The sequence below is a fragment of the Cryptotermes secundus genome, unplaced genomic scaffold (assembly GCF_002891405.2).
Source record: "Cryptotermes secundus unplaced genomic scaffold, Csec_1.0 scaffold27, whole genome shotgun sequence".
NCBI classification, from domain to species: domain Eukaryota; kingdom Metazoa; phylum Arthropoda; class Insecta; order Blattodea; family Kalotermitidae; genus Cryptotermes; species Cryptotermes secundus.
The window spans coordinates 192,313-215,258 of record NW_019745078.1 but is presented as its reverse complement, the minus strand read 5'-3'; the positions used below and the strand labels follow the sequence as shown (position 1 = coordinate 215,258).

General features: G+C 39.6%; 3 protein-coding genes across 6 annotated transcripts in view; 2 read left to right on the top strand and 1 right to left on the bottom strand.

Moving 5' to 3' along the window:
- LOC111874812 (cytosolic purine 5'-nucleotidase) overlaps window positions 1-19,700 on the bottom strand; it is a 73,097-nt gene extending 53,397 nt beyond the window's left edge. For 2 of the 3 annotated variants that reach the window (XM_033755606.1, XM_033755605.1), the window contains exons 1-2: window positions 18,548-18,636; window positions 11,528-12,027 (exon numbers count right to left, since the gene is read on the bottom strand). In XM_033755606.1, the coding sequence (XP_033611497.1) occupies window positions 11,528-11,802 (275 nt within the window). In that variant the 5' untranslated portion in view covers window positions 11,803-12,027; window positions 18,548-18,636. Of the gene's footprint in view, window positions 1-11,527; window positions 12,028-18,547; window positions 18,707-19,324 lie in introns of those variants that run through there. The other variant, XM_033755607.1, reaches the window with a different exon arrangement.
- Window positions 19,701-20,010: 310 nt separating this feature from the next.
- Window positions 20,011-21,731, top strand: LOC111874811 (SRR1-like protein). 2 transcript variants are annotated; one of them, XM_023870614.2, is made up of 3 exons: window positions 20,011-20,096; window positions 20,727-20,862; window positions 20,945-21,731. In XM_023870614.2, the coding sequence occupies exons 2-3, from the start codon at window positions 20,729-20,731 to the stop codon at window positions 21,642-21,644; spliced, it is 834 nt and encodes a 277-aa protein (XP_023726382.1). In that variant the 5' UTR covers window positions 20,011-20,096; window positions 20,727-20,728; the 3' UTR covers window positions 21,645-21,731. The 2 variants fall into 2 exon arrangements, with proteins under 2 accessions (XP_023726382.1, XP_023726381.1); XM_023870613.2 differs by having other exon boundaries at window positions 20,023-20,278.
- A 784-nt stretch (window positions 21,732-22,515) lies between these two features.
- LOC111874815 (protein O-mannose kinase) lies at window positions 22,516-22,935 on the top strand. The gene has a single exon (XM_023870625.2). It carries the CDS (start codon window positions 22,516-22,518, stop codon window positions 22,933-22,935), a length of 420 nt encoding a protein of 139 aa, XP_023726393.2.
- Window positions 22,936-22,946: the final 11 nt, after the last annotated feature.

The following is a 22,946-nucleotide window of genomic DNA, read 5'->3' as shown; positions in this document are numbered from 1 at the left end:
TGTGGTACAAGAGGTACCACACCTCCAGGTTCTGCTACCACGGTATTAAAAGTAAAGCTGTCCTTGTAACAGGCCGTGAGGGCCCATAGGGATGTGAGAGGTCGAGGCCCCCACATCTGGACCAGTGTTTCTCAACCGCCAGGCCGGGGCCCGGTAGCGGACCTTCGTCTTATAAAAAAAAGAATACACCGGGTCACGGTCTCGCAAAGGTTGAGAACCACTGTTTTAGACAGTCGGCTCATAGATGGCGGTAAGGCTGTGAGCCTTACGCGCCGGCCGCCCTTTACCCCACAGGAAAATTCCTGGTACTCATTTCTGTTAGAGGCTGAGTCGACGTTAGGGCCATAGTGCGGCTGGAAGGATTAAGTAAATTGAAAAAATCCAATGACCTCATTGGGATTCGATCCCGCGACCTTCCGGCTTGTAGCACAGGGCCTCAACCAACTACGCTACCGCGTGCCACTCCCCACGGTGTTACGAGCAGACAAAACACGCAATATATGGCACCACAACAAGTCGCTGGTCTACTTCATAATCACATTTACATAAAAGGCCTAAACCACTCCACAAGAATTTTCTTCTCACACACTACTGCATATTTTAGCGAGAAGAAGCATTGGAAACGTATCTTAAAAACTGTATTCAGTGGCAATTTCACAGAGATTTGTAGCCCAACAGACCAAACAAACGTCATGAAATCGGCATGTAGGTGATGCTGCTATGGATTAAATTGGACGAAAAATACATTTCCGTTAAAACTGGTGAACGTGTGGAAAATAGCCCAGCTAGATTAGTGTCTTTCGAGATGTAATGCAACCTAGTCTGGCAGAAGTCAGCCGACGTTTCGGGAGGAATTTTTTATCTTCATCTAAAGGGTAGAAGATTAAACCAGTGTGGAAGAAAATGGCACAGATATGAAGACAGACGGCCGGGACAGGGGCCCTGCGCGAGCCGTACCATTCCTTTCAATGCTTGGCTTAATCTTCCAGCCCGTAGACCAGAGTTTATCACCTTTTTTTTTAACTCATGGCACACCGAACAATTGTCAACGCACACCATAAATTTTTAAAGCAGAGATTTTCTAATTAAAAAAAAAGAATACGATTATGTTTAAAAGTTCAACAGCTAAAATTCTAATCACTGCGTTATTCTTAAAAATAATTCTGATCATGGATTTCTACGGATTTTTTTTTTTCTCGTTTCTTTTCGACCTTCCACCAAACTTCTGCGGCACATCTGTCAACCGTTCGCGTTTTGTCAGTGTGCTGCGGCACACCGATTGAAAAATCGCTGCTGTAGACGGAAGCAACACATTCCTTCCAAACTTCGGTAAACTTCTGCCACACTATACGGCGTCACATGTGAGACGAGAGTAATCTTCACAGTAACCACTGCGAGAACCTCAATCTCACACAGAACCCGCCAGATTGCCAGGCACGGAGCTCATCCTCTTTTTAAGTGAACGTGCTGTAACGTCACGTCTGGTTGGTTCTATGCTATCCTTTCTCTTTCTGCAGCACGTCAATCTTCAATGACGCAAATGAAAACTTATATCCATAAACGTTTTCTCCAAACTACGTGGTTACAGCCATGCCTTCTTTCTGACGTTGTAGGATTGTAAACATACGTACATACTTCTCTTTGTTAATTCAACGCCGCTTTATCAACTGGATAGATTAAACACTGTCGCACGGCGGGATGATTTTGAAAGTATGGCCTAATTAAGGTATTATTCTAGCAGTCTCCAGGCCCGAGGTCGAGGGAAGCCCTGCTCAGCACGATAGCTGTAAACAATGTAACAGCAATTTATGTAATGCAGTAGAATGTTTGTGCATTGCCATATAATGCAAAACGGTATTTTAGTTCATGTCAAAGATTAATCTGCATTTATTGCGTCATTCGAGAGACGATCAGCAAAGAAGAGGTGACGTCGAGGGGTTATTCACTGAATTTCTTTATACTTAGTGTTTATGTGTCATTATTTCAACACGGATTTTTTCAATTTACCTAATCCTTCCAGCCGCACTATGGTCCTGGGGTCGACTCAGCCTCTAACAGAAATGAGTACCTGGAATATTCTGCCGGCGAGTAAGGCTGACAACCTTACCGCCATCTATGAGGCGACTGTCTAGAAAATCTGGGAGCCTCAACGTCTCTCAACACTATGGGCTTCCACGGCCTGTTACAGGGATACCTTTACTTACTTTTATAACTTCTGTAACTAAATACGTAAAACGTAAACCTTAAAAAGCGCACAGAACGTGTGTAAAGAAAAAAGTAAACAGCCCACGATTGGTTGCAGAATCTACGAGCATATAAAAATCTCGTTCGTAAGTGCAACAAATATCTTTGATGCTTTAACAATATATCCTTTTGTCATAAGGAACAGAGCCCCCTGTTACTTTAGGCTGTCAAAAATATATAAGGCAGCGAGCGCTCTAATAAATAGCCTGCTGTCACTGCAGTGCGTTAAGCACGAACCCTTAACATGCCACAGGATATTTTATTAGTATTGGGATCGTGACAGAGTAAAGACACACACAGCTATAAACCTGACCACCCTTCGACAGTTTAAAAGTGTAAATAAAGCTTTGAATTTGTTTCATTCTGACCCTCACACTAACACTGTATAAACAAAGCGTCAGTGAGCAATACTCAATGATTGAAAGGGAGATAAATGTTATTAATTTGAAGGGTTACGATTGGGCCAAAGGAGTAGGAATACAAAACACATTCCTTTGAGCCAATGCTTATTTTACTTTGAATATAAGCTTCCTCCCGAGGGCAGGAGTCAGGCAGTCAGCAGTCAGTTGTGTAAGTGGTCTGTTCGACTGTACGTCGCTTTACTTAATAAATCCATCCTATCTTCTACCAGACTGGACTTTGAGTTTTTCTCGATACGATTGGACTTCGCTCCACTCCACATCCTGTTCGTCACCTGCAATTTCCTGGCAATCCGGTAAAACACACAACTACCGGCGATCCACGTAATTTTCGGACATACTCGCAAGAGATCTAAATTTGTTTGTATGGACAAGACTGCTCCGACCACCTACCACTTTGTCTTGCACGTCGAACCATACAACACTTTATCTTCTAATTGTTTATAAAATTTTCCATTTACATGTTACAAAATATCAACGAACATAAACCAAGAGCGTTTAAACTTTAATGAAACTTGGAATCAGATCTGGTATCTCAATGTTACGCCGCAAAAATGTGTTCCCAATTTTATACAACCACGATATGTTTCTGGCCACACATCTAGAAATGCGTGGAAACCAAAGTCGTGGAGTAGCTTCGTCTACGTACAAATAAACTATATTGAGTTAGATCTGAAGTGTTCTCAGAAGCGAAAATTACTGTGTTCTGGGTTGTAACGGCGCATTATCTGGTTATGCATGGAACTATACGGCGTTACACCCCAGAAAATATACCGTTGTTGGCAAATCAAATTCTTAAGGCAATTCCCGATTAAACTTGCATAAAGCATTCTTCTGTCACACATTTCTCGCCTGATGTGTCACACTGCAACCAGAAGGCTACAATACTACAATATACAGGAGCACTCCCTGTCAGTCTTCAAGTGGACACACAGCGGAATCGATGGCTGAAACAGTTATAAAAAAAATAAGTATGGTGGAAATTCACATTAAAAATGCACGTCAGAATCGTATAACAGAGCAACCAACATGCCTGGGAAGCACAGTGACCTTACAGGTGCATCTTAAAAAACGTAAACTAACACAACAAGAAAGCGGCCTCCGTAGTCTAGAGGTAACGTTCCCACCTCATGACTCGTAGTACGCGGGTTCAAATACCCGGCGGAGGTCGTCGAATTATTAAGGGCGGAAAAATTCTGCGAACAAGTCCTCCGGGAGGGACTTTAAGCTGTGTGTCCCGTGTCGTAACTTTACGGCATGTAAAAGAACCTCATATCCATGATTTATTTTATCCGTCTTCTAGTGCATACATTTATTTATCCCCAATGTATGCACTAGAAGACGGATAAAATAAATCATGGACTTAAATCAGTGCAACAGGACGCTAAAATATAACATTATTAATAGAACCTCATATCCCCAAAGGGGATCACTGAGCCAAATTCCAGGACGTTTCCCGCCCAACAATAGTCTCTAAGGCCTCTGATAGATTGGGGAAGCATTATAGACACCGCTAAGCAAGTGGCCGAACTCGCTTGCTCGGCGGGACTGATGGTACGCACCATTTATCGGTAGGGTATAGAGACTGGTAGAATATCATACAGGGAAGCACAATAGATCAAACTGGTCGCGGTGCATGGGGAAACCCACCCTCTCTAAATAACTAACACAACAAGAAGCACGTCCCTTGAGAAGACCTGCAGTGAACACTGTGGAACGCTACGAATGTACGTCGGAAGATTTCGGTTTCCCGTCAGTTCCGTAACACTTCTGTGTTTCTTCGAAACAGCGTTGGCTAAGTGTTCGTGGTAATAACAACTGCGAATGTAGGTCTGTAAGTTGCGTGCGGTCTAACCCCATTCAGTTTCACGCATCAAGATGCTACATAAGCAGAATCATTTGTTTGGCATACAATTCCTATATGCTGCTGTCACTTTGCGCAGGCCGCGTCAAGTCGAGTGAAGCTATCTGCCTTTATTGCATATCGCTGAATGAGACTCATTTCGACTCAACTGGGGTCTAGTCGGTTACGCCCACGGCCTGCTCTTAAAAGCCTTGGCGGCAGATACTGGTCCCCAAATACCAATTTATACCAATGTTCTCCATAAATGTCGTCATAAAACGTTAAAGGTAAAGTTATCCTTGGATTTAATTCATCAAGCACCACGCCGTGAAGACGTATACGGTGGTGAGTGGTCAGCATCACGGCCCTGCCGCTTTACCCCCGGTAACTAATCCACACGAGGCAGGATGTTATCCAGAGCTGGTATGGACGTTGCCCCTAATGAGAACTGAACCCCGACTCCTCGGCCATCCAGTCCTTGGCCTCGTCGCTTTACCATCTAAACACTGAAGAATTATCTGAAGACAAAGAGGCAAGAAAATCAATTCGAAACGAAATGATAACTCTGCAGAAGAAAATTAAAATGTTAGCTATTCCGTTTATAACTGTTTTGGGATACAATTCTTGAATGCTCTGATATTACGTACAACAGTTGGCCTCCGAGAAAAGAGCCTCGATATATCCAGCTCTGTAAAGCAGTAAGATACGTAAAATTCATTATCTGTATGAACTGCAAACACTGAAACTCAAGCTCGTCAACAGAAGGGGTAGAATCCTATTCTATTAATCTACAAATATATTCACTGATTCCTTAAAGCTGTTAATATTAATTAAATTTCTTGACTTCTTAACCCGTTAAAGACGTTTTCTAGTGGAACTAGCACAAGCTAATCCATTTCTCGCCTACAGTTATATTTATATCTCCATATTGTCACGATTTGTGCGTGTGACTATAGACGGGGTATGGACTGGTGAATAGCTGAATTGACCACTTATACACGCCACTCGGAAATACAAGTAATTACAGCACTGTCGGGGAGGCGAACTTCTTCCGGGACCCATCATCGTCTGTTCCTTCGGTTTACCGCGGTGCCTTACGGCTAGATATCGGTCCATATAACGCTCATTCAGTGCTCCAAAATTTTTCATGGGGGGCTCTTCATTAGGAACCTCCTCATGCACAGCCTCGGACTCTAGTTCGTCTGAATTTTCCTCCAAATTCGTGGCTTCCGTCTTCACTAGACAGGCCTTCTCTTTCGCTTGCTGGAAGTCCATTCTGGACATCACTTCTTCTTTCACTTCCCTTAAATTGGCGTCCGTTTTTGTGTGAATGGTTCTTATTTCTGCTTGGTTGGCATCCATCCGAGGGGCCAGAAAATCTGTTTGTGTCCCCATAGTTGTTTGCATGACTTTCACGAGTTCCGTTCTCTTTTCCATTTTTGTAGTATGGAGATATAACGCTCAAATTCCAATGTAGTTTCCAATCCGACAACTTCTCACACAAGATGTCAAGATTTGTGTGTATCACTACAGACGGGGTATGAAGTGGTGAATGGATTTACTGACTACTTATACACACCAATTGGAACTACAAGTAATTACAGCGCTATTGCCGATTTCCACACTTTACAAATCACCATAGCACTTGCTCAGCCGTTTCCAGCCTGCTATGTCTTCACCAGGCGTTCTCTGGCAACGGCTTTAACAGCGGGGATTCTTCAGCTTCACGAGTTGAGGTTCTATCTTCACAGCTTCCCGTGCAGAACTCAACTCTAAACTGACTGAACTATAGCGCCATCTCTTCTCGGCCTCCCTTGCAGAGCTCAGCCGAACTGGTTGCCCCAATTCTCTTCTTTTTTAAGTCCTATGTCGCGGACCGCGTAGGCAACGCCCAGTTTTCCTGTGCTTAACTAATTAAGCACTACGTCATGAAGGTGTATGGGGGGTGGATGTATAGATCCATATTTTCTAACCTCGCCCCTAGCTGCAGGTGAGTGGTCAGCTTCAAGCCCCGGCCGCTTTAACCCCGGGGAAAGAGCCCCCAGTACCCATTAGATAGGAGGCTGGGTAGAACCCAGAGCCTATCTGGACGATATGGAGAAGAGAAAATTCTTGACCCTAAAGGGCCTCGAACTCCGACCCCTCGGTCCTCCAGCCCGTAGCCAGTCACTATACTGACTACGCTATCCCAGCTCCTATATCCGAAGGGTACTTACTTAAAACTTATCGTAATATTACACTCCCATCTACACGTAAGTCAGGCAGCTGACTCAGTAATGTTCAATAAACCTAGAAACAGAAACAACACTGGCTAGGAGCAAACTTTCATTTCCTGTGCTTCTGGCGCCTATTTGTATCCAAATCGCGATCACAACAGGTGTTTCTGAATGGTTATTTTCGTAATGGTATTTCATTCCGTAATGCGACACATGTACACAGTTTACATACTGATACCTGGGTGAGGACTAAGTGCACACTCAAGTGTATGAAAACACAGACTTGCCGACCTTCGTTGTCTATTGTACTAATAGAACTACAAGGATAGTACACGTTACCAGACAAAGAAAAGTGTTTCAGCTGTGTATGATACTGTGCCCATGCTGGATTCTAGATTTCCAGAGCAGCCAGTGACTATGAAGCTGATGGTTTATTTGGCTCATTCTTCTATCCCGAAGGAGGAAATACGTTCCTCCGAAACGTCGGTGGCCCTCGTCTCCCCCAGAAAAAGTTAGAGAAATCCAAAAGGATATGATCACAGATACATTTATATGTAACATCCGGCTGTGTTTGTTGCAGCTGTTAAAACAATGACGGAACCAGCTTCAAAACAACCTGAGAACACTAAGGAATATTCATTCATATCATTCATATTCTCCACAATAACTAACAGGCATGGAGGTGCACTTAAAATGCATTCTTTGCAATTTTGTGTACTGCACTGCACTTGAAGTCCAACCATTATTTTGAAGCTAATCACACAACAGAAATAATTGCTTCGTCAAACAAATGTTTTCTTTTGTATTTCACATCACACCGAAAAAATGTTTCAAATCAAAATTTTATCGACTCACGGTGCGTACCACTTTTTCATACGATGAGTCATTTTTTTATAAAATCGTAAAAGTCCGATCGGACCAGGGGTAATACAGCACTGATCTATCTCTCTATGGCTCTATAGTCCTTGGCCGTTTTTTTAGTTCCCTAATCCTATACACAGTCGGTATGACTCCCTGGACGGACCAAAATTAACTACATTCGACCGTTATCGCATAAAACTCAATACCACATGAAGGCACACCCGAAGCAAGTGCTTTTCGAAGTCTCTCAGGCAACCTCTGAAATATGCGTGAATTTTATCAACATGGCCAAAGAACGTATACAATTGTCTGTATTTATTTACTTGCTCTTTCTGATGCAAGAAGACTGCTGACTTAGCAACAAATGCCAACAGCGTACAATTATACATCGGTATGAACGACCTCATGCAGGCATCTGCGGCAGTTCTTTGACTAATGCAAGGAATGCAAGTATATTAACCGTTGGTTATTTCAGAACAACATACAAACAGCTGATTTATGTAGCCTCGAAAGAGATGCAATTAACTTGCGACGGAAAGAACTGGGAAGGAAGCGGTCGTGGTTTATTTCGAAGTAAACGGAAAAATATTGGTTATTTTTCTTTTATTATTATTATTATTATTATTATTATTATTATTATTATTATTATTATACCTTTTTCATGTATGTATAAGTCAACCAACATATGATTATTTATGAAGATTACATGGTTTTTCTAGTCGAAGTTGAATTTAACCTACCCATTCATTTGCAGTTACATATACTACGTGGCCTGTAGTCCGCAAGCGAACTATACCGACCCAGCGACCGCCGCTTGTCGGTGAAGTTAGTGCCAACTTTAGCGGATAGATGATGTCATGCGGTCAGGGCAACGGTTCCCCACGGCCGTTAATCTCGGTTTTCTAGACCGGAGCCGCTATTTGCTTGAAATAGTTCCTCACTTATCCTCACGAGGCTGAGTGGACCCCGTTCCACACCCACTACTTCTCAGAAAAAATCTGGTAGCGCCGGGAATCGAACCCGGAACCTCTGGATCTGCAGCCAGGAACTCTGACCACTAGACCACAGAGCATTCTAAAAATATTAAGCCATCTATACAAGATTATAACATGTACTACCAACTGCACTGACAAACTACGAGAGCAAATCCTACAGCCCCAACACTTATCACAAAGACATACATGACCTTTGATATCGCGAACGTCACATTCAGTTCAAAATCTTCTGTGAAACATGCCACCATACATGACGAATGTGAGCTTAATCACGTTTCTTCTTCCACGCTCACAACAGATTAATGCAAACGCTTTCTTATTCATTTAAAAACAATGTAAGCGATGGAAAAATAACAGTATGTACGTACATGTCAGTCACATCTGGATACAATTATTTGCTGGTTGTTTTCCACTGTTTGCAGGTACGTGTAGACACAATATGCTCTTAACTGTTCACTATGACGGTCTTATCCAGTAATGTTAGAAAAACATTGAAAATATAAGCATTCTGTCATAAGGAAAAACATGCACCAACACTCCTATAAATTCTCAAACGGTTCTGACGATGGTATTTTATTCTCACACCAGTAACTGAAATTAGCTCTTTCTACGGAACCCAAATAAGTGCCTGAACATCTTTCCACCTGACGACAGAAACAGATATGACTTCCGAAAAGCTGTGTGTTACGTTCGGAAAACTAAAGGATGGCCGAAGTCGTCATGTATGAAATTTTGGAACCACTTCCAATACCGCATTCGCGCAATAAAGTCTGTGGGGCGCAATTCTTGCATAACGTGAATACGGTAGTTTTTTTTTTTGCTCTATGAGCTGACTTTAAAGACTTTTTTTATTATGCAAAGTTTCCTTAAAGACTTGCTTGGTGACTGTAGTAGACTATACCGGACATCTTGTACGCGCTCTCAGTTAAAATTGTGCTCCGACGAGCATGATGGCGATTAAATACGCTGCCATATTCTCGAAACTTCTGAACCGGGCGCCACAGAGTCGATATACAGAGTGGAGCAGAGGAAACGCATGTTTTTCATATAACAATAACTTTGTTGATTTTCAAGATAAAACCTTTTTAATTACACAAAAAGANAAAAAAAAAAAGTCACAAACCGATAAGTTAGAGATCGTTTGTCCTTACTTTTTTGAAGAAGGGGAGACTGCAGTTACAATGACTTCGGCGCCCTACATCGACATGTTAAACAACTTCCTGCATCCAGAACTCCAAAGGCGTCGGATAAACATGAGACAAATGTGGTTCCAGCAGGATGGTGCCACAGCTCACACGGCGAGAGCATCGATGGAAGTTCCCCCAACATGTGATCTCCCGTCTTGGTGATGCTTCTTGGCCCCCGCTCTCCCCTGATCTGTCGGTTTGTGACCCTTTTTTGTGGGGATACCTCACAGCAAGTGTACACGAACAGACCACGAACGACCCAAGAGGTGAAACTCTCCATTCGTCAAGAAATGGCAGCTGTGCCGGAAGACATGTTGGAGAATGCGATGCAGAATTTTGAGGAGAGGCTCCAAATGTGTGTCCAGCAAGAAAGACGTCATCTGACTGACATTATTTTACGTACGTAATGTAAGTTAAAAAATGCATTAAAATACCTTCTTTTTTATGTAATTAAAAAGGATTTATCTTGAAAAATCAACAAGGTTATTGTTATGTGAAAAAACATGCGTTTCCCCTGCTCCACCCTGTATTTGGTGGCTCATCTGGATATCGTTTACGAAAAACTTTCTGACACGTAACAGAGGCCTTTTCAGAAAAATAACGTTCATTATGCACACACACTGTTCCACTGTCAGGATCGTTTTACCACACGACCCCCTATGAGGATTTATAAAACAAAAACTGGTTAACACTGATCTTGATAAGCCGAGGAAAGGCAACTAAGCGTTTATTTGACTATTTATGTATGACATAAACAGATCGGTACTTCGCGGGTGTCGAGTAACTGTTCTGTTTACGTGGGAGTACAGTAGGAGTTGCGTTTCAGAAGACACGCCCTGTATATGCGTACTACAGTGACACTATCAACCATCCATCGTACGGGCCCTTTCTTTGGCAGAAGACAGTAGTTCAGGTGGGCGGGAAATTCCTTGCTGCTGTTGAATTTCAGCACTGTCGTCACAAAGGCATGACAGCCCCAGCTCAGAAAAGTTCCCATTATATTCATTCACACATAACAGACCCATCATTACCCTTCTATACGCACACCCGTCCATTGACTCTGTATTAAAATATATGACTTGACAAACTTTACCTTAGTCTATTGTCTTATTCTTGGGGGGGGGGATATCATAAAAATTCTCGGTTACCAAGAATCTTACTCACTACACTTTTTAATTCCTTACATAAGATCCCTAGTCTACTGCTTTCGAAACTTAACTGTTGCAGTCGACAGACCACTACTTAACACTCCACGATCCAAAAGGTAACGTTTGATCTACCCGTGTCAAACTACCATATCGTGAAAACACTCAAAGCCGCACTGCAATATTACAGGTACTGAATGAATAGGAGACTGGGTTGGCCCCAGGGTCTGTCATGTGCAGGCGAAGAGAAAATTCCAAACAGGATTTAAACTCTGTAGACACTTTACTGCGATATCACGACTCACGAATCAAAACAGTAATGCCGCAAAGGGACTTCTCGTTACTATGAATATCTAAACCTTTAAACCTTCATTCAATTCTAATGACTTTCAACCTTAGAAATAGTTTCCGAAACCCAATTCTGGTGTCCTGGTGCCTTTCATCCCCTACAAAACACGAGTGCTTGTCATACTGAGGAGTTTCATGAAAAAGAGCTTGGCTTATCAAACAGAAAATGTGCTTTTACTTACTATTTCTGACATGCTCATCGAAGCATAACAGGACTTTCACCACATTCTTTTCATATTTAAGTTTCGGAAGGATTTCTTTCTGCATACCTGTGTGATAACTCTCGATCATCAATCCAGCTGTGTTCCACCGAAGTCACTCCTTCAGCGAAACTGTCCAGATCATTCTCTGATCGATCATTACGTGTCAATGGAAGAGAAGGGAACCGCAGACCAAAACTGAACGGAACGTTCAATGTGTGTGGCGATTCAGTTGCAAATCGTAACCTCCTGGGGTTATTCCGACTCGCACCACTGCCGGCAGCAGTCACCAAAGGTACGAGTCTCTTCTTAACTTCGGACTTCGTCGCACTTAATTCCGGCATTATGTACTACCACTCGGCTGCCGGATGTACAACTACTGTGTGCAAACACACTCACGGCAACATAAAAGTTTTCGTGTTGCAAAGACTCAGTTTATCACAGGTCACAAGACTTCACGGGTCACCATAACGGTATCAGTAAACACGGTGCGAGATAGTGAGTCGTGGGTCCAAATATCAACAAAAACTGGCTGTTTTTCATTCGCTTACTCATATCTCGCTGCAGTACTGCGAAATGAAGATCAGAATTATAAGTTCTTAATGTATCATTCCACAAAATACATCAAATTAACGCTTAATGAAAAAATCGTGGGTGCATCTGTCCATTTTTAACTTCAGAAACTACTGAACATATTTCGACCAAATTGACAATGGGAGTCTACACTGAAAGCTATTAGGTATATTTCAATTCTGGTTGCCTGAGTATAAACCCTAATTCATACTATGCTTAAATCTAACTATATTAATCTTCTCACAACGATTCATTATAAGAACCGGTTCAATTAATATAACATATAAAACTCAAATAATTGAAGGCTCCAATATTTGTTATATCATTGTGAATAGTTTAATAAAAGGACATACAGGCTGACTTCACCGCTGTGAGCCGAATGTCTAGAGAATGTGGCAGACTTGATGTCACAACCCTATGGGCCTCCACGGCCTGTTACAGGTATAGCTTTACTTTTTTTTTACATATAATTATGTACATGTAGTGTGAATAACTTTGCAAATTCAGATTTATATTTTTATCTGCAACATACCAGCAATTGGCATTTGTTTTTTTTCTGTTAAAGAAGAAGTATAGTTATGCATAATGATGGTAACTAATTCTGACAAACATTTGTAACTTTTATTGTAAATATAAAGAAAGTTCATGTGATTCAATACCAAAAATAATCATTTAAATGTTAAATGCTATGTTGCATAAACGATAAGATACAGCAACCAACTGATAAAGAAGACTGTACTACAACATGGTTGCATAGACAATTTCATCAGTCATGTTTAGAGATATCAATAAAGATAATGAATTTTTCGACTTTGGCCACTCTCTGGTACTCAGAACACAAGGTTTCAGAAATTGAATCTGTTTCTGTCCTCAGACAAAAGGGCAAGAGGAACCTACTCTGCTGGGTCTGTCAGAAAGACCTAATCTCAATCACAATATTTCATAACTGACTCATACTAAACCAATTATTATTCAACCTTTAAAATTCAAAATCAGTCAATCTTCAAACTAATATCTCTTCACAAGTAACTTTGCCAATATGGCCAACACATCCATCAAGAGCCATAGTTAAGAATATGTGAGCTATACATATTCACTCCCCAATACATCTTTATAGTATGCTGAATTATGTGTGAGGTACACACAATATCCATAACTTTTTTGGAATTGGTTTTGCTCACGTCTTCTCATTAGTTGTAGTTACGCTATGTTCTTTTCAGAGGAGTGGCAATGACAGGGATCATGTAAGTTCAGTACTGACAGGGTTATGGGTTTGATCATGAGTGCTACCATTAATACTGAAAATAGAAAATAGTACAAAATATGTCAATGTAATTAAACCAAATCAAACAAGGGTGGCAGCACAGCCATTCATGAAACAACTAACTAACTTCAAGGAGCTGAGCCCTTCTTGAAAAGCCACAAACTGTGCAGCTACTGAAGAACTTCCCAGGATTTTATGAAACCCGAAAGTTCATTACTTTGTTCACAAGAGCCCTCCAGCCAGATCAATTCAGTCCATACCAATGGATTCAATTTCTCTATGATCCATTTTAATATTATTCATCCACCTATGTTTCGGTCTTCATGGTGGTCTCTTTCCTTCTGGCTTTCCCATTAATATCCTATATGCAATTCCTCTTCTACCACTTTCATTCCAGTGCCCTGCCCATCTCATCCTCCTTGATTCGATCATTCTAATTACACTTGGCAAAGAGTACAAATTATGAAGCTCCTCATTATGCAGTTTTCTCCAGTCTCCCATTATTTCACCTATCTTCGGTCAATATATTCTCCTCAGCACCCTGAGTCTATCTTCCTCCCTTAATATAAGAGACCAAGTTTCACACCCATACAAAACCACAGGCAAAATTACAGTTTTGTATATTCCAATTTTTACGTTTTTAGGCAGCAGATGAGAAGACAAAAGGTTCTGGACTGAACGGTAGCAAGCATTACCCAAATTCAATTTCCTCTTAATTTCCTCCTGAATCAAATTTTGATTAGTTGTGGTCGTTACCAAATATCTGAACTGTGCCATATTTTCAAAGCACTTGTTAGCTGTCTTTATGTCATGATTCTGCCCTGCATTCTGGTGCTTAACAACATATACTTGGTTTTCCCTGTGTTTACTTCTAGACCAACCAAATTACTTGTGTCAATTAAGTTTCTTTTGTTTTTCTTTATGATATCTATGTTATCTCCCAACAGATTCACATCATCACCTGGAACACTGAACATACTAAACGTATCTCAGATGTAAATGTGGCATAGTTGGGATCAATTCTGATCGTCTCAATAAATTATTGTAAATGTAAATTGTGACAATGGTTACTTTTCAATATATGTATATCAAATCATTTGATGAAGTTACTATTACACAAGTTTTAAATTCCATGAATTCTTTCAAGCACTGTTAGGAAAGTTAAAATTGTCTGTGCATTCATTTCACACCTGTTCCCGCATCTCTAACATATGTGCAATGCTTGTTAAAATGCATGTAGGGTAACTGCAGGAACAGGCTGGCAAAGATAAAAAGCAGTTTGCATCAGGGTTCCGAAGCAACAGAGTTCCCTTTCCAGAACTTTACTAACCCACCTAAGTTCAAAATAACTGTCTAAAACAGGATTTTGGAATAGTACATGGTAGGGTGTTTTACTCCCACAAAATCCTTGAGAAAGTCAAGTAAGAAATAAGCTTACTCTTGAAGAAAGCAGTCTTCTGGGATTTGGCACCGTGTATATGTGGTGTTAACCGACGTTTCGGAGGAACGTATCGCCCCCATCTTCAGGGTAGAAGAAAAAGTATAAGAATTCTGCAAGCGACAACACCGTGAGAAACGGTAAAGCAGACTGTTGTCGCTTGCAGAATTCTTATACTTTTTCTTCTACCCTGAAGATGGGGGCGATACGTTCCTCCGAAACGTCGGTTAACACCACATATACACGGTGCCAAATCCCAGAAGACTGCTTTCTTCATAGTCACCGCCGTGAAAGCCTCAAATCTTACAAGCTTACTCTTGTCATCAACAAACAAAATCCTCAATTGCATTCATTTTCTTTACTTAACATTTTTTATTTTAGGGTTACCTGGCAAAAATATAATCTAAGTGTAAAGCTGAAGTGAAAATATATTTCCACTTATCATGATCTGCATGTCTATTAATTGGGGTCAGAGGGAGGGGGGGCTGGCATCCCCTGCCCCCCAGGCTCTTTTAAAAACAATAAAGATAACTCTCTCATCCTAAATACATCATCAACAGTGATCAGTAAAAATATTTGTAAACAGTAAGTCTGTGAGCAAGTTTTATGGCTATCCTCCCTCAGAATATGTCCTGGTAGCAACAGTGTTTCTATCCCCCAGTTCAGTTATGGGCTATACATACTAATTTATCTGTGTTCCTGAAAACTGGTATGAGAAGCATGGAAATGGATGTACTGGTACTTCCAACTCCCGTCATTATTACAGTATTGACAATATATTTGCACAGTGAAAACAATGCTTGCATCACTCAATGCAGTGTCCCTTGAGTTTAGATTGTGACATGTCATAAACATCTACTATTAATGTTAGCCATAAAAGGTCTAATCCTTCAGAATCCTGAAATGCTATACCAATGGTGTGAATTTAGTACTTGCAAAGAAAGAAATTAAGTGTATGTGGACTAAAGGGACTGCCAGCAATAAAGCATTAGACTCTCATTCAACATCATGCAAATATATGGAAAGGTGTACTCCAAAAGTGTATCGCTATTTGTTCATTTGCTTTACATTTTTGCAAAGCCTATACCACCTCTGACATCATACCACACATAACCAGAAATTACTTTTAACTGTATATTCTGCACTAACAGATGTTTCAAATGGAAATGTAGATGTCAGTATAAGTTATACATATTTTGTACCATGCACGTACTTCTGTACTATAGGCTTCCATTCCTTCTTTAAGAAAACTGGTAAGGTTCACTCTAAACTTAAACTGAATTTTAACTGAAACTGAAGTCACCAAACTGCTGATGTAGACTTCCAGTACCAAATTCAATCTAAATCCATTCAGTAGTATCCGAGATGAAAAGCGTGAATGGACACGGTTGCAAGGTTATGCACTCATTTTATGTAATTCATTCAAGGAATGCATAAAAAAATGGGATTTCCAAGTGTATCACAATTCTGTACCTAATGAATAACATGAAATATGGAACAAAGATGTTTACAAACATACAGAGTTAGAGGCACTGAATGCATAACATTGCATCATCTCCCCAGCCTTCACAAATCTACCCTCAAAGATTCACCTCATAATAAATCAAACAGTCAAACTATTTGCTTAAACTGTTTCAATATTACATTACAATTACTTATAGTGGACATGACAGTGGATAGAGGAAAGGGTGGCCATGAACATTAAAACATAATTAAACAAGTAACAGAAAAGAGAGTTAAACCTAGAAATGTACACAGCTTTAATTGATTATGAGAGAAAGTCTGTGATAAAGTGATAAGAATCAAGGTATTTGGTCTTTCAATATGCTACACATTATATCCCAGAAGACAGAACTTTTCAAAATATTATACATTCTTGTAGGATTCTCACATACAAGAAACCAATGCAGAAAATGGAACTACAGAAAGAGGGAATATTTTATAAGCTATATGAACAGAAGATCAGATAAATATTCTCATTTATAAGCTATATGAACAGAAGATCAGATAAATGTTCTAAAAAAAAAAAAAACAGGAAAAGTCCAGGCTTGGATAGTTTAACTCGTGATTTTTTTAAATATGGGGGACATCTGTTAAAGGTGTAACAGATCAACTACTTATACGATATTCTGCATTTGCCAGATACTGGAGCACAATGGGGCAGTACATCAGCTGTTTATAGACTCTATGAAAGAACATGATTCATTCAGTTAGGAAGGTTAAATGAAACCTATGGTATAAACCATATAAGTAAATATTTGTCTCATATTTCCAACTTGGAAAAGTTCAGAACAAGGAAATGCTTTAACCCTACTACTTTTAACTTTGCTCTGTAATATACCATTACAAGGTTAGAGAAAGCAAGGAGGGATTCAAACTGAACAGGACACATCAGCTTGTGGTCTGTGCTGGCAATGTTAATTTCCTGGGCAAAAATACAGATACCATACAGAAGGGTAAAGCTCTAGTGAACACTATGAAAGAGGTTAGTCTAGAAAGTAAAGTTAACATCACATCAAAACCAACACAGATTCATAACACTTAGACTCTAAACAGTAAGGAATCCCAGACATTAGACATGGCAAAAACATGTATTTTAAAATCATTATTAAGATTTACATGATTATACCACTAAAGAAATTCTAACATCAGTTGAAGCTTGAAGTTACAAATATAGACAAGACACAAGGATACTAACAGAACTGTAAATATCATCTCAAAATAGTGAAAAGAACCTGTGTTCCACAACTGATATTCCAATGAAACTTGAAGGGACTGAACAACACCCAAAAAGATGATGAAGAGATGAAAACCACTTGGGAATTCAGAGGAACAATTCTCAATAACTTAACCTTATGAAGTTCATGATGATGACAGAATAATTAATTAATAATTCATAAGAGAGTGCCTGGAAAGAACTGGTTATGACCCATTCTGAAGCTCTATCCCAGCATTTGCCCCAAGGAACAGACAACCATGAAAACCCTGTCACTATAGCCTATCTCCAGGCCATGCTTCGAACCTTCCTGAATATCAGGAAGTGATAACCACTCTATTGCAGCATTCAATGCTATGCTGATACTTTCAAGTCCTGTGCTCTGTGGTGACAGTTCAAATTCAGAGAGATACTCAATTATAAATTACAATGGAACCGGTCCAATGAGTAACATGATAGATTAAGATGAATGAAATGGCAAAGGCTGCAAAATGAACTGCAGGAAGACAGAAATTATCAGGTTATAAATACCACACACACTTAAAATTTTTGTTTCACTTGTGTAATACAGTATTGTTGTTCCAATGAATGCAAGGACACAAAATATTTTTTTTATTCATAATTTTTTCCAGAGCCTTTTACCCACTACAAAACAATACACACACACACACACAGGTACATATAACTTGTATCATATAGCAATGCATACATATAAGAAAATACAAAATGATCGCTGGGAGGGACCACAACGAATAGTAGCTCAGCTTTTTATTTATGCAAAATAAAGACATCAAATTTCTGGGTTTCATTTGGGTAACATTTTCATAAAATATAGTTTTCATTTAGAGTGTAAAATACAGTTTGGGTTTCCCATCATGCCACATTCAAAGGAGGTTTCTGGATCCATAACTCTCATTTCTCCTTTTTGGTTTGGTTTGGTTCTATTCAGTCATATTATATCAAATTTGGTGGGGGGGGGCACAACCTGCACATTGCTATGACTTTGTCTACAATTAACGGCGTTGGTACTAAACTGTACAATAACAAAAATAAACTTTAGGCCCCTTTTCATTAGAGAATAACAACAAAGTGATTTACCTGTGTGCTGCCTTCCTATACCATTTTCGTCCACTTTCTGGATGATCGCCTGAAGGATAAGGGGTGAAACCTGGGGATATGGGATTGGGTGTCACACCATCACGTTCAGAAAAGTCAAATATATCGTTCTCCATTACAGTTGCATGAATTTTCGGTTACCTGCAAACGAAGTCATTGCATTCAAATACCTGCAAAATATTGTATCACAGCATTCTGTTGCACATCACTTATTTATTCCTGTTATTAGCCGTCTAACACGCAACTTTCTTTTTAAAACCTTGAAAAGTTTTAAACGTTAAAAATCTCTTCTACATCACTGATGTATGAACACTACACGTTTCGACCAACACTGGTCATCTTCAGGCACTTCAGATGTCCCTAAAATTGCTGATGAAACGCCTGTGCTTCTGTCCATAAGTTCAATTTTTGGGATATTCCCACGTCTATGCGTTACACACGACACAATATGTGGAGCTGCCCATCATCAAGGGACACATAGGCATACCCCCAAAATTAAACTTAACGGGCAGAAACACAACAGTTTCAACGGCAATTTTGAGACGCCTTAAGATGACAATGTTTGTCAAAATATGTGCTGTGTATACACTAGTGATGTAAAGAGATTTTAACGTTCAAAACTTTTAAGGTTTCAAAACGCAAGTTGCATGTGAGACGGCTAATAACTAACATAAATGTTTCCTGCCACTAGGTCATATCACAACATAACTGTCAATAACGCATTTAAACACAAGGGCCTCTTTAGTTAGCATATATTACCGAAGTCAACAGTCACAATCGCCTCCAATTAGAAAAAGGCTTACAGTCTACTCTTCTTCTACAGTTCGTAAATAGACGCGTATTTACAATGCCTCAATTCAAGTGTCATAATTGACATCTATTATAAACTGTGACACGACTGACACGTGTACTAATTTACGAAGAAAACTGATTTCCCTACATCACTTATGACTCCGCACTCTTCAGCCCACAATCACAGAAAACCGAAAAGTCACTTCGACTTCGTCAGTGGTTCTGAACAAATGTGCTCTTTGGCCAAATCGGTCGTGCCACTGTGATATGTCATAGGTAATCAACTGTCTTCTTTTTGTTTATGTAGTTATGGTTCTGTCGTGCATTGTTTATAATGTGTGCACAAAACTATTAATATTGTCTGTAAACAACGATACTTGAACGTTTCCCGAGTCATAACATAAAAACCTAACCGAATGTAAGTGCGAGGGCACACAAAGGAAACTAGAAACCGCAACTGCGTTGCCGTTTCGTCAATTGGCGCTCCTCCAATCAGTAACTTGTGTTCAACTCAGGCTGATTACAGTTCTCGGAAATTACGGTTGCGTTGCGGTTGCAAGTTTCCTTGATATACCCTCGCCATAAGAACAATCAGTTGCAGATTATGTAACAGTCCTTGAATTTACTTGTACTTAAATTCCACAGCCTGCTAGAATATAAAATCGATCGCCTGCAATGCCGCGTAACACATATTAATTATCGCTCAGCTGATACGTTCTGATATAGTAAACAGAGGAATGTAAGTATTAGAGGAATTGGTTTTAATCATTTCTTACAAACTTAATTTCCTCTTCACAAGAAAGAAAAGAAACTAAAGGTTTCACTACTTCGCCGACTCTCATTCTAACACGAACAATGAAGATTGAACACATCGCTCCAGTAGAAACCATATTCTTCAAAATTGGCTACAGTAGAAATTAGGTAAGTAGAATGCAGTGGGTTATTTTTGTACCTCATTGTGTTTATGGAAGTAAAATATGACGGCAGTAGGAGATAATTACTGGAACTTCGCCAGAGTCATGTTAGGCATCATTTAACCTTCTACCAGGTGCTGTTTCCCCATGTATGAAACAATCTGTCTGTAGAACATCACACTGCACAATTTTATTCTGAGGCAAAGCATGTTAAGTCCTTTTCATTTTGGAACCTAATTTACAGGGTTACATTGCACGTTATCCCATCCATTGTTTCCCAATCAAACTATTTATTTGGGTTGATAGTTGAACGGTATAGTGTACACATTTTTTATATAGACACTGGTAGTAGTCACCAGATACAGAATCGCAGGCGTTCGGACATTTTGGTGACCAGTCTTGGTAAAATTATCGGTTGTCAGTAGGTGTTCTAATCTTGCAAAATTTATTTATAGGAATGCCAGTTGATGACTTCAGATTTGTGAAAACAAAGAAAAGGGGCAAGAGAAACACAGATACCAGTCCTAAAGTATTGGTAACTGCATCTTCTGAGGGTCATGAATGCAGCATTAATAAAGAAATTGGTATAAGGTGATGTGATTTTCTATATATAAATATTTAAATTTGATAAAGTTATAAGTGAAGGAAAAATATCTTGTGCGTGTCTTTTCAGGAGGATATTATTGGCCAAAGAAGAAGTTGCAACATCCGAATTCTATTCAACTGTATTAATAAAATTAAACCAAGGACTGAACCAACTTGACTTCTTAGGAGTGAAGAAAGTCGTCTGTTATGGACTTGGCCACTTTGTGGAGTGTGTGGGAGCTCGCTACCAGTTTGGACTTCTCTTGTGTTTGAAAGATCATTTTTCTGCCAGTGTCTCTGTCTTTGATCCTGTATTTTACAGTACAGAGATTGAAATACTTAGAGAACTAGGGTGTGAAGTTATCACAGTAAATGAAGAAGGGAAACACAAACTCTCTCCTGAGATAGTCACACTGGTGTATCTGCCACACTGCCCCAAACAATTGACTAACAACTTCTTATGGACTAACTGGGGTCCTGAACTGAAAAACTGTATCATATTCAGCAACAGCTTTTCCAAAATTTTTGAATCTCAGCCTAAACGTATTTTGAATACTAGTGCAGGATACATCCTCAATATTATTCCACATACAAAGGAACTTAGCATCAATAATTCCTTCAGGTACAGAGATATATTTAATGATATTGCTCTTCATATTTTCCCACAAGAGAAACTCAGCTCTGTTTCACAGGTTTTTTGGAATGTGCATGAAGAACCAAAATACACTGCGGATGAAACTGAATTTATTACAAAGAAATTGATTTCATCATTGAAAGTGGAAAACTAACTATCTGTGGTTAATTATAACTCTTCAGCATGTCACATAGAGAAATCGTAAGTACTCTTCGTCGGCTGATATCTGAAATACGTTACATTAGCTCAGAGAAGAAGCTCCACGACTCACTACTTGTTAAATACATAATGATGCAGTTTCACAAGTACAAAGAAACTGACCAACAGCTTTGCAAGGCACAAGAGGAAATGAAATTTTTGGCCCTATCATACCTTTGCTACCTTCAAAGTCAAAGGCGGTTCGAGGAAATTCATAATCAGTACCATGCAAAAGGTGAACGTTCTGTCAAGGAAACTGCTGATATGGTGGGCTTCAAGTTACCGAAAGATCCTAAATGATGTGATGTTCCACAATGAGAAAATTGACACTAGTCTGCTTTATTTTAGTGCCATTATCAGGCATATCTCTGATTTTTTGGCAACATACATTAATTAGTAATTTAAAGTGTCATTCTGGGCATTTTCATTTGCCAGGTATGACTTCCTGTCATTCCTGGTTGACCTGTTCAGAATCGGAATTCATTGCTGTGAAAGAACCAATAGGATTGGGTGCAGTTAAAGCTGTATATAGAGCAACATGGAAAGAGTTCTCTCTAGCATATTCCAGACTTAACAATCCATACTATTTAAGCGATTTTAAGTATGGTTTAAATATGCTAAAATTATTTCAGCCTAGTCCATTTGTGGTTCAGCTAGTAGGATTTTGTGAAATGGAGAATGTTATTTTAACTGAATACCATAAGAATGGAAATGCTGTAAATATTACAAATCTGTCTTCTCACAATTTGAAATCCAGGTTAAACCTCTGTTTGAATTATGCATCTTTACTAGAATATTTGCATAACAGTCCATCTGGCACTCGAGTTATGTGCGATTCTAATGACCTACAAAAACTGCTGAGTCAACTTTTGGTAACAGACAATTTGGCACTGATATTAAATGACCTTGATGCTTTACCAGAGGTTAACCAGGAATTGAATCTTACTATTAAATGTGGTCATCAACAACTCACTGGTGCCTTTGTTGCACCCGAACAGTTGTGGCCTTTCTCAACCCCATTTGATGATAGTAAAATGCCCGGATATAATGAGAAGACAGATATATGGAAAGCTGCATCTGTTTGTGAACATTTGCTGGAGGATGTTCCAAATAGTGATATGGCACGCTATCATTTGTTTTCTCTGCATAAAAGCTGCAAAAATCCAAACCCTGAAAGGCGCCCTACAGCACATCAACTTGTGAAGGAATACTTAAAAGTCATTGAGGAAATGGATAATGACTTGTAATGGGAATATGA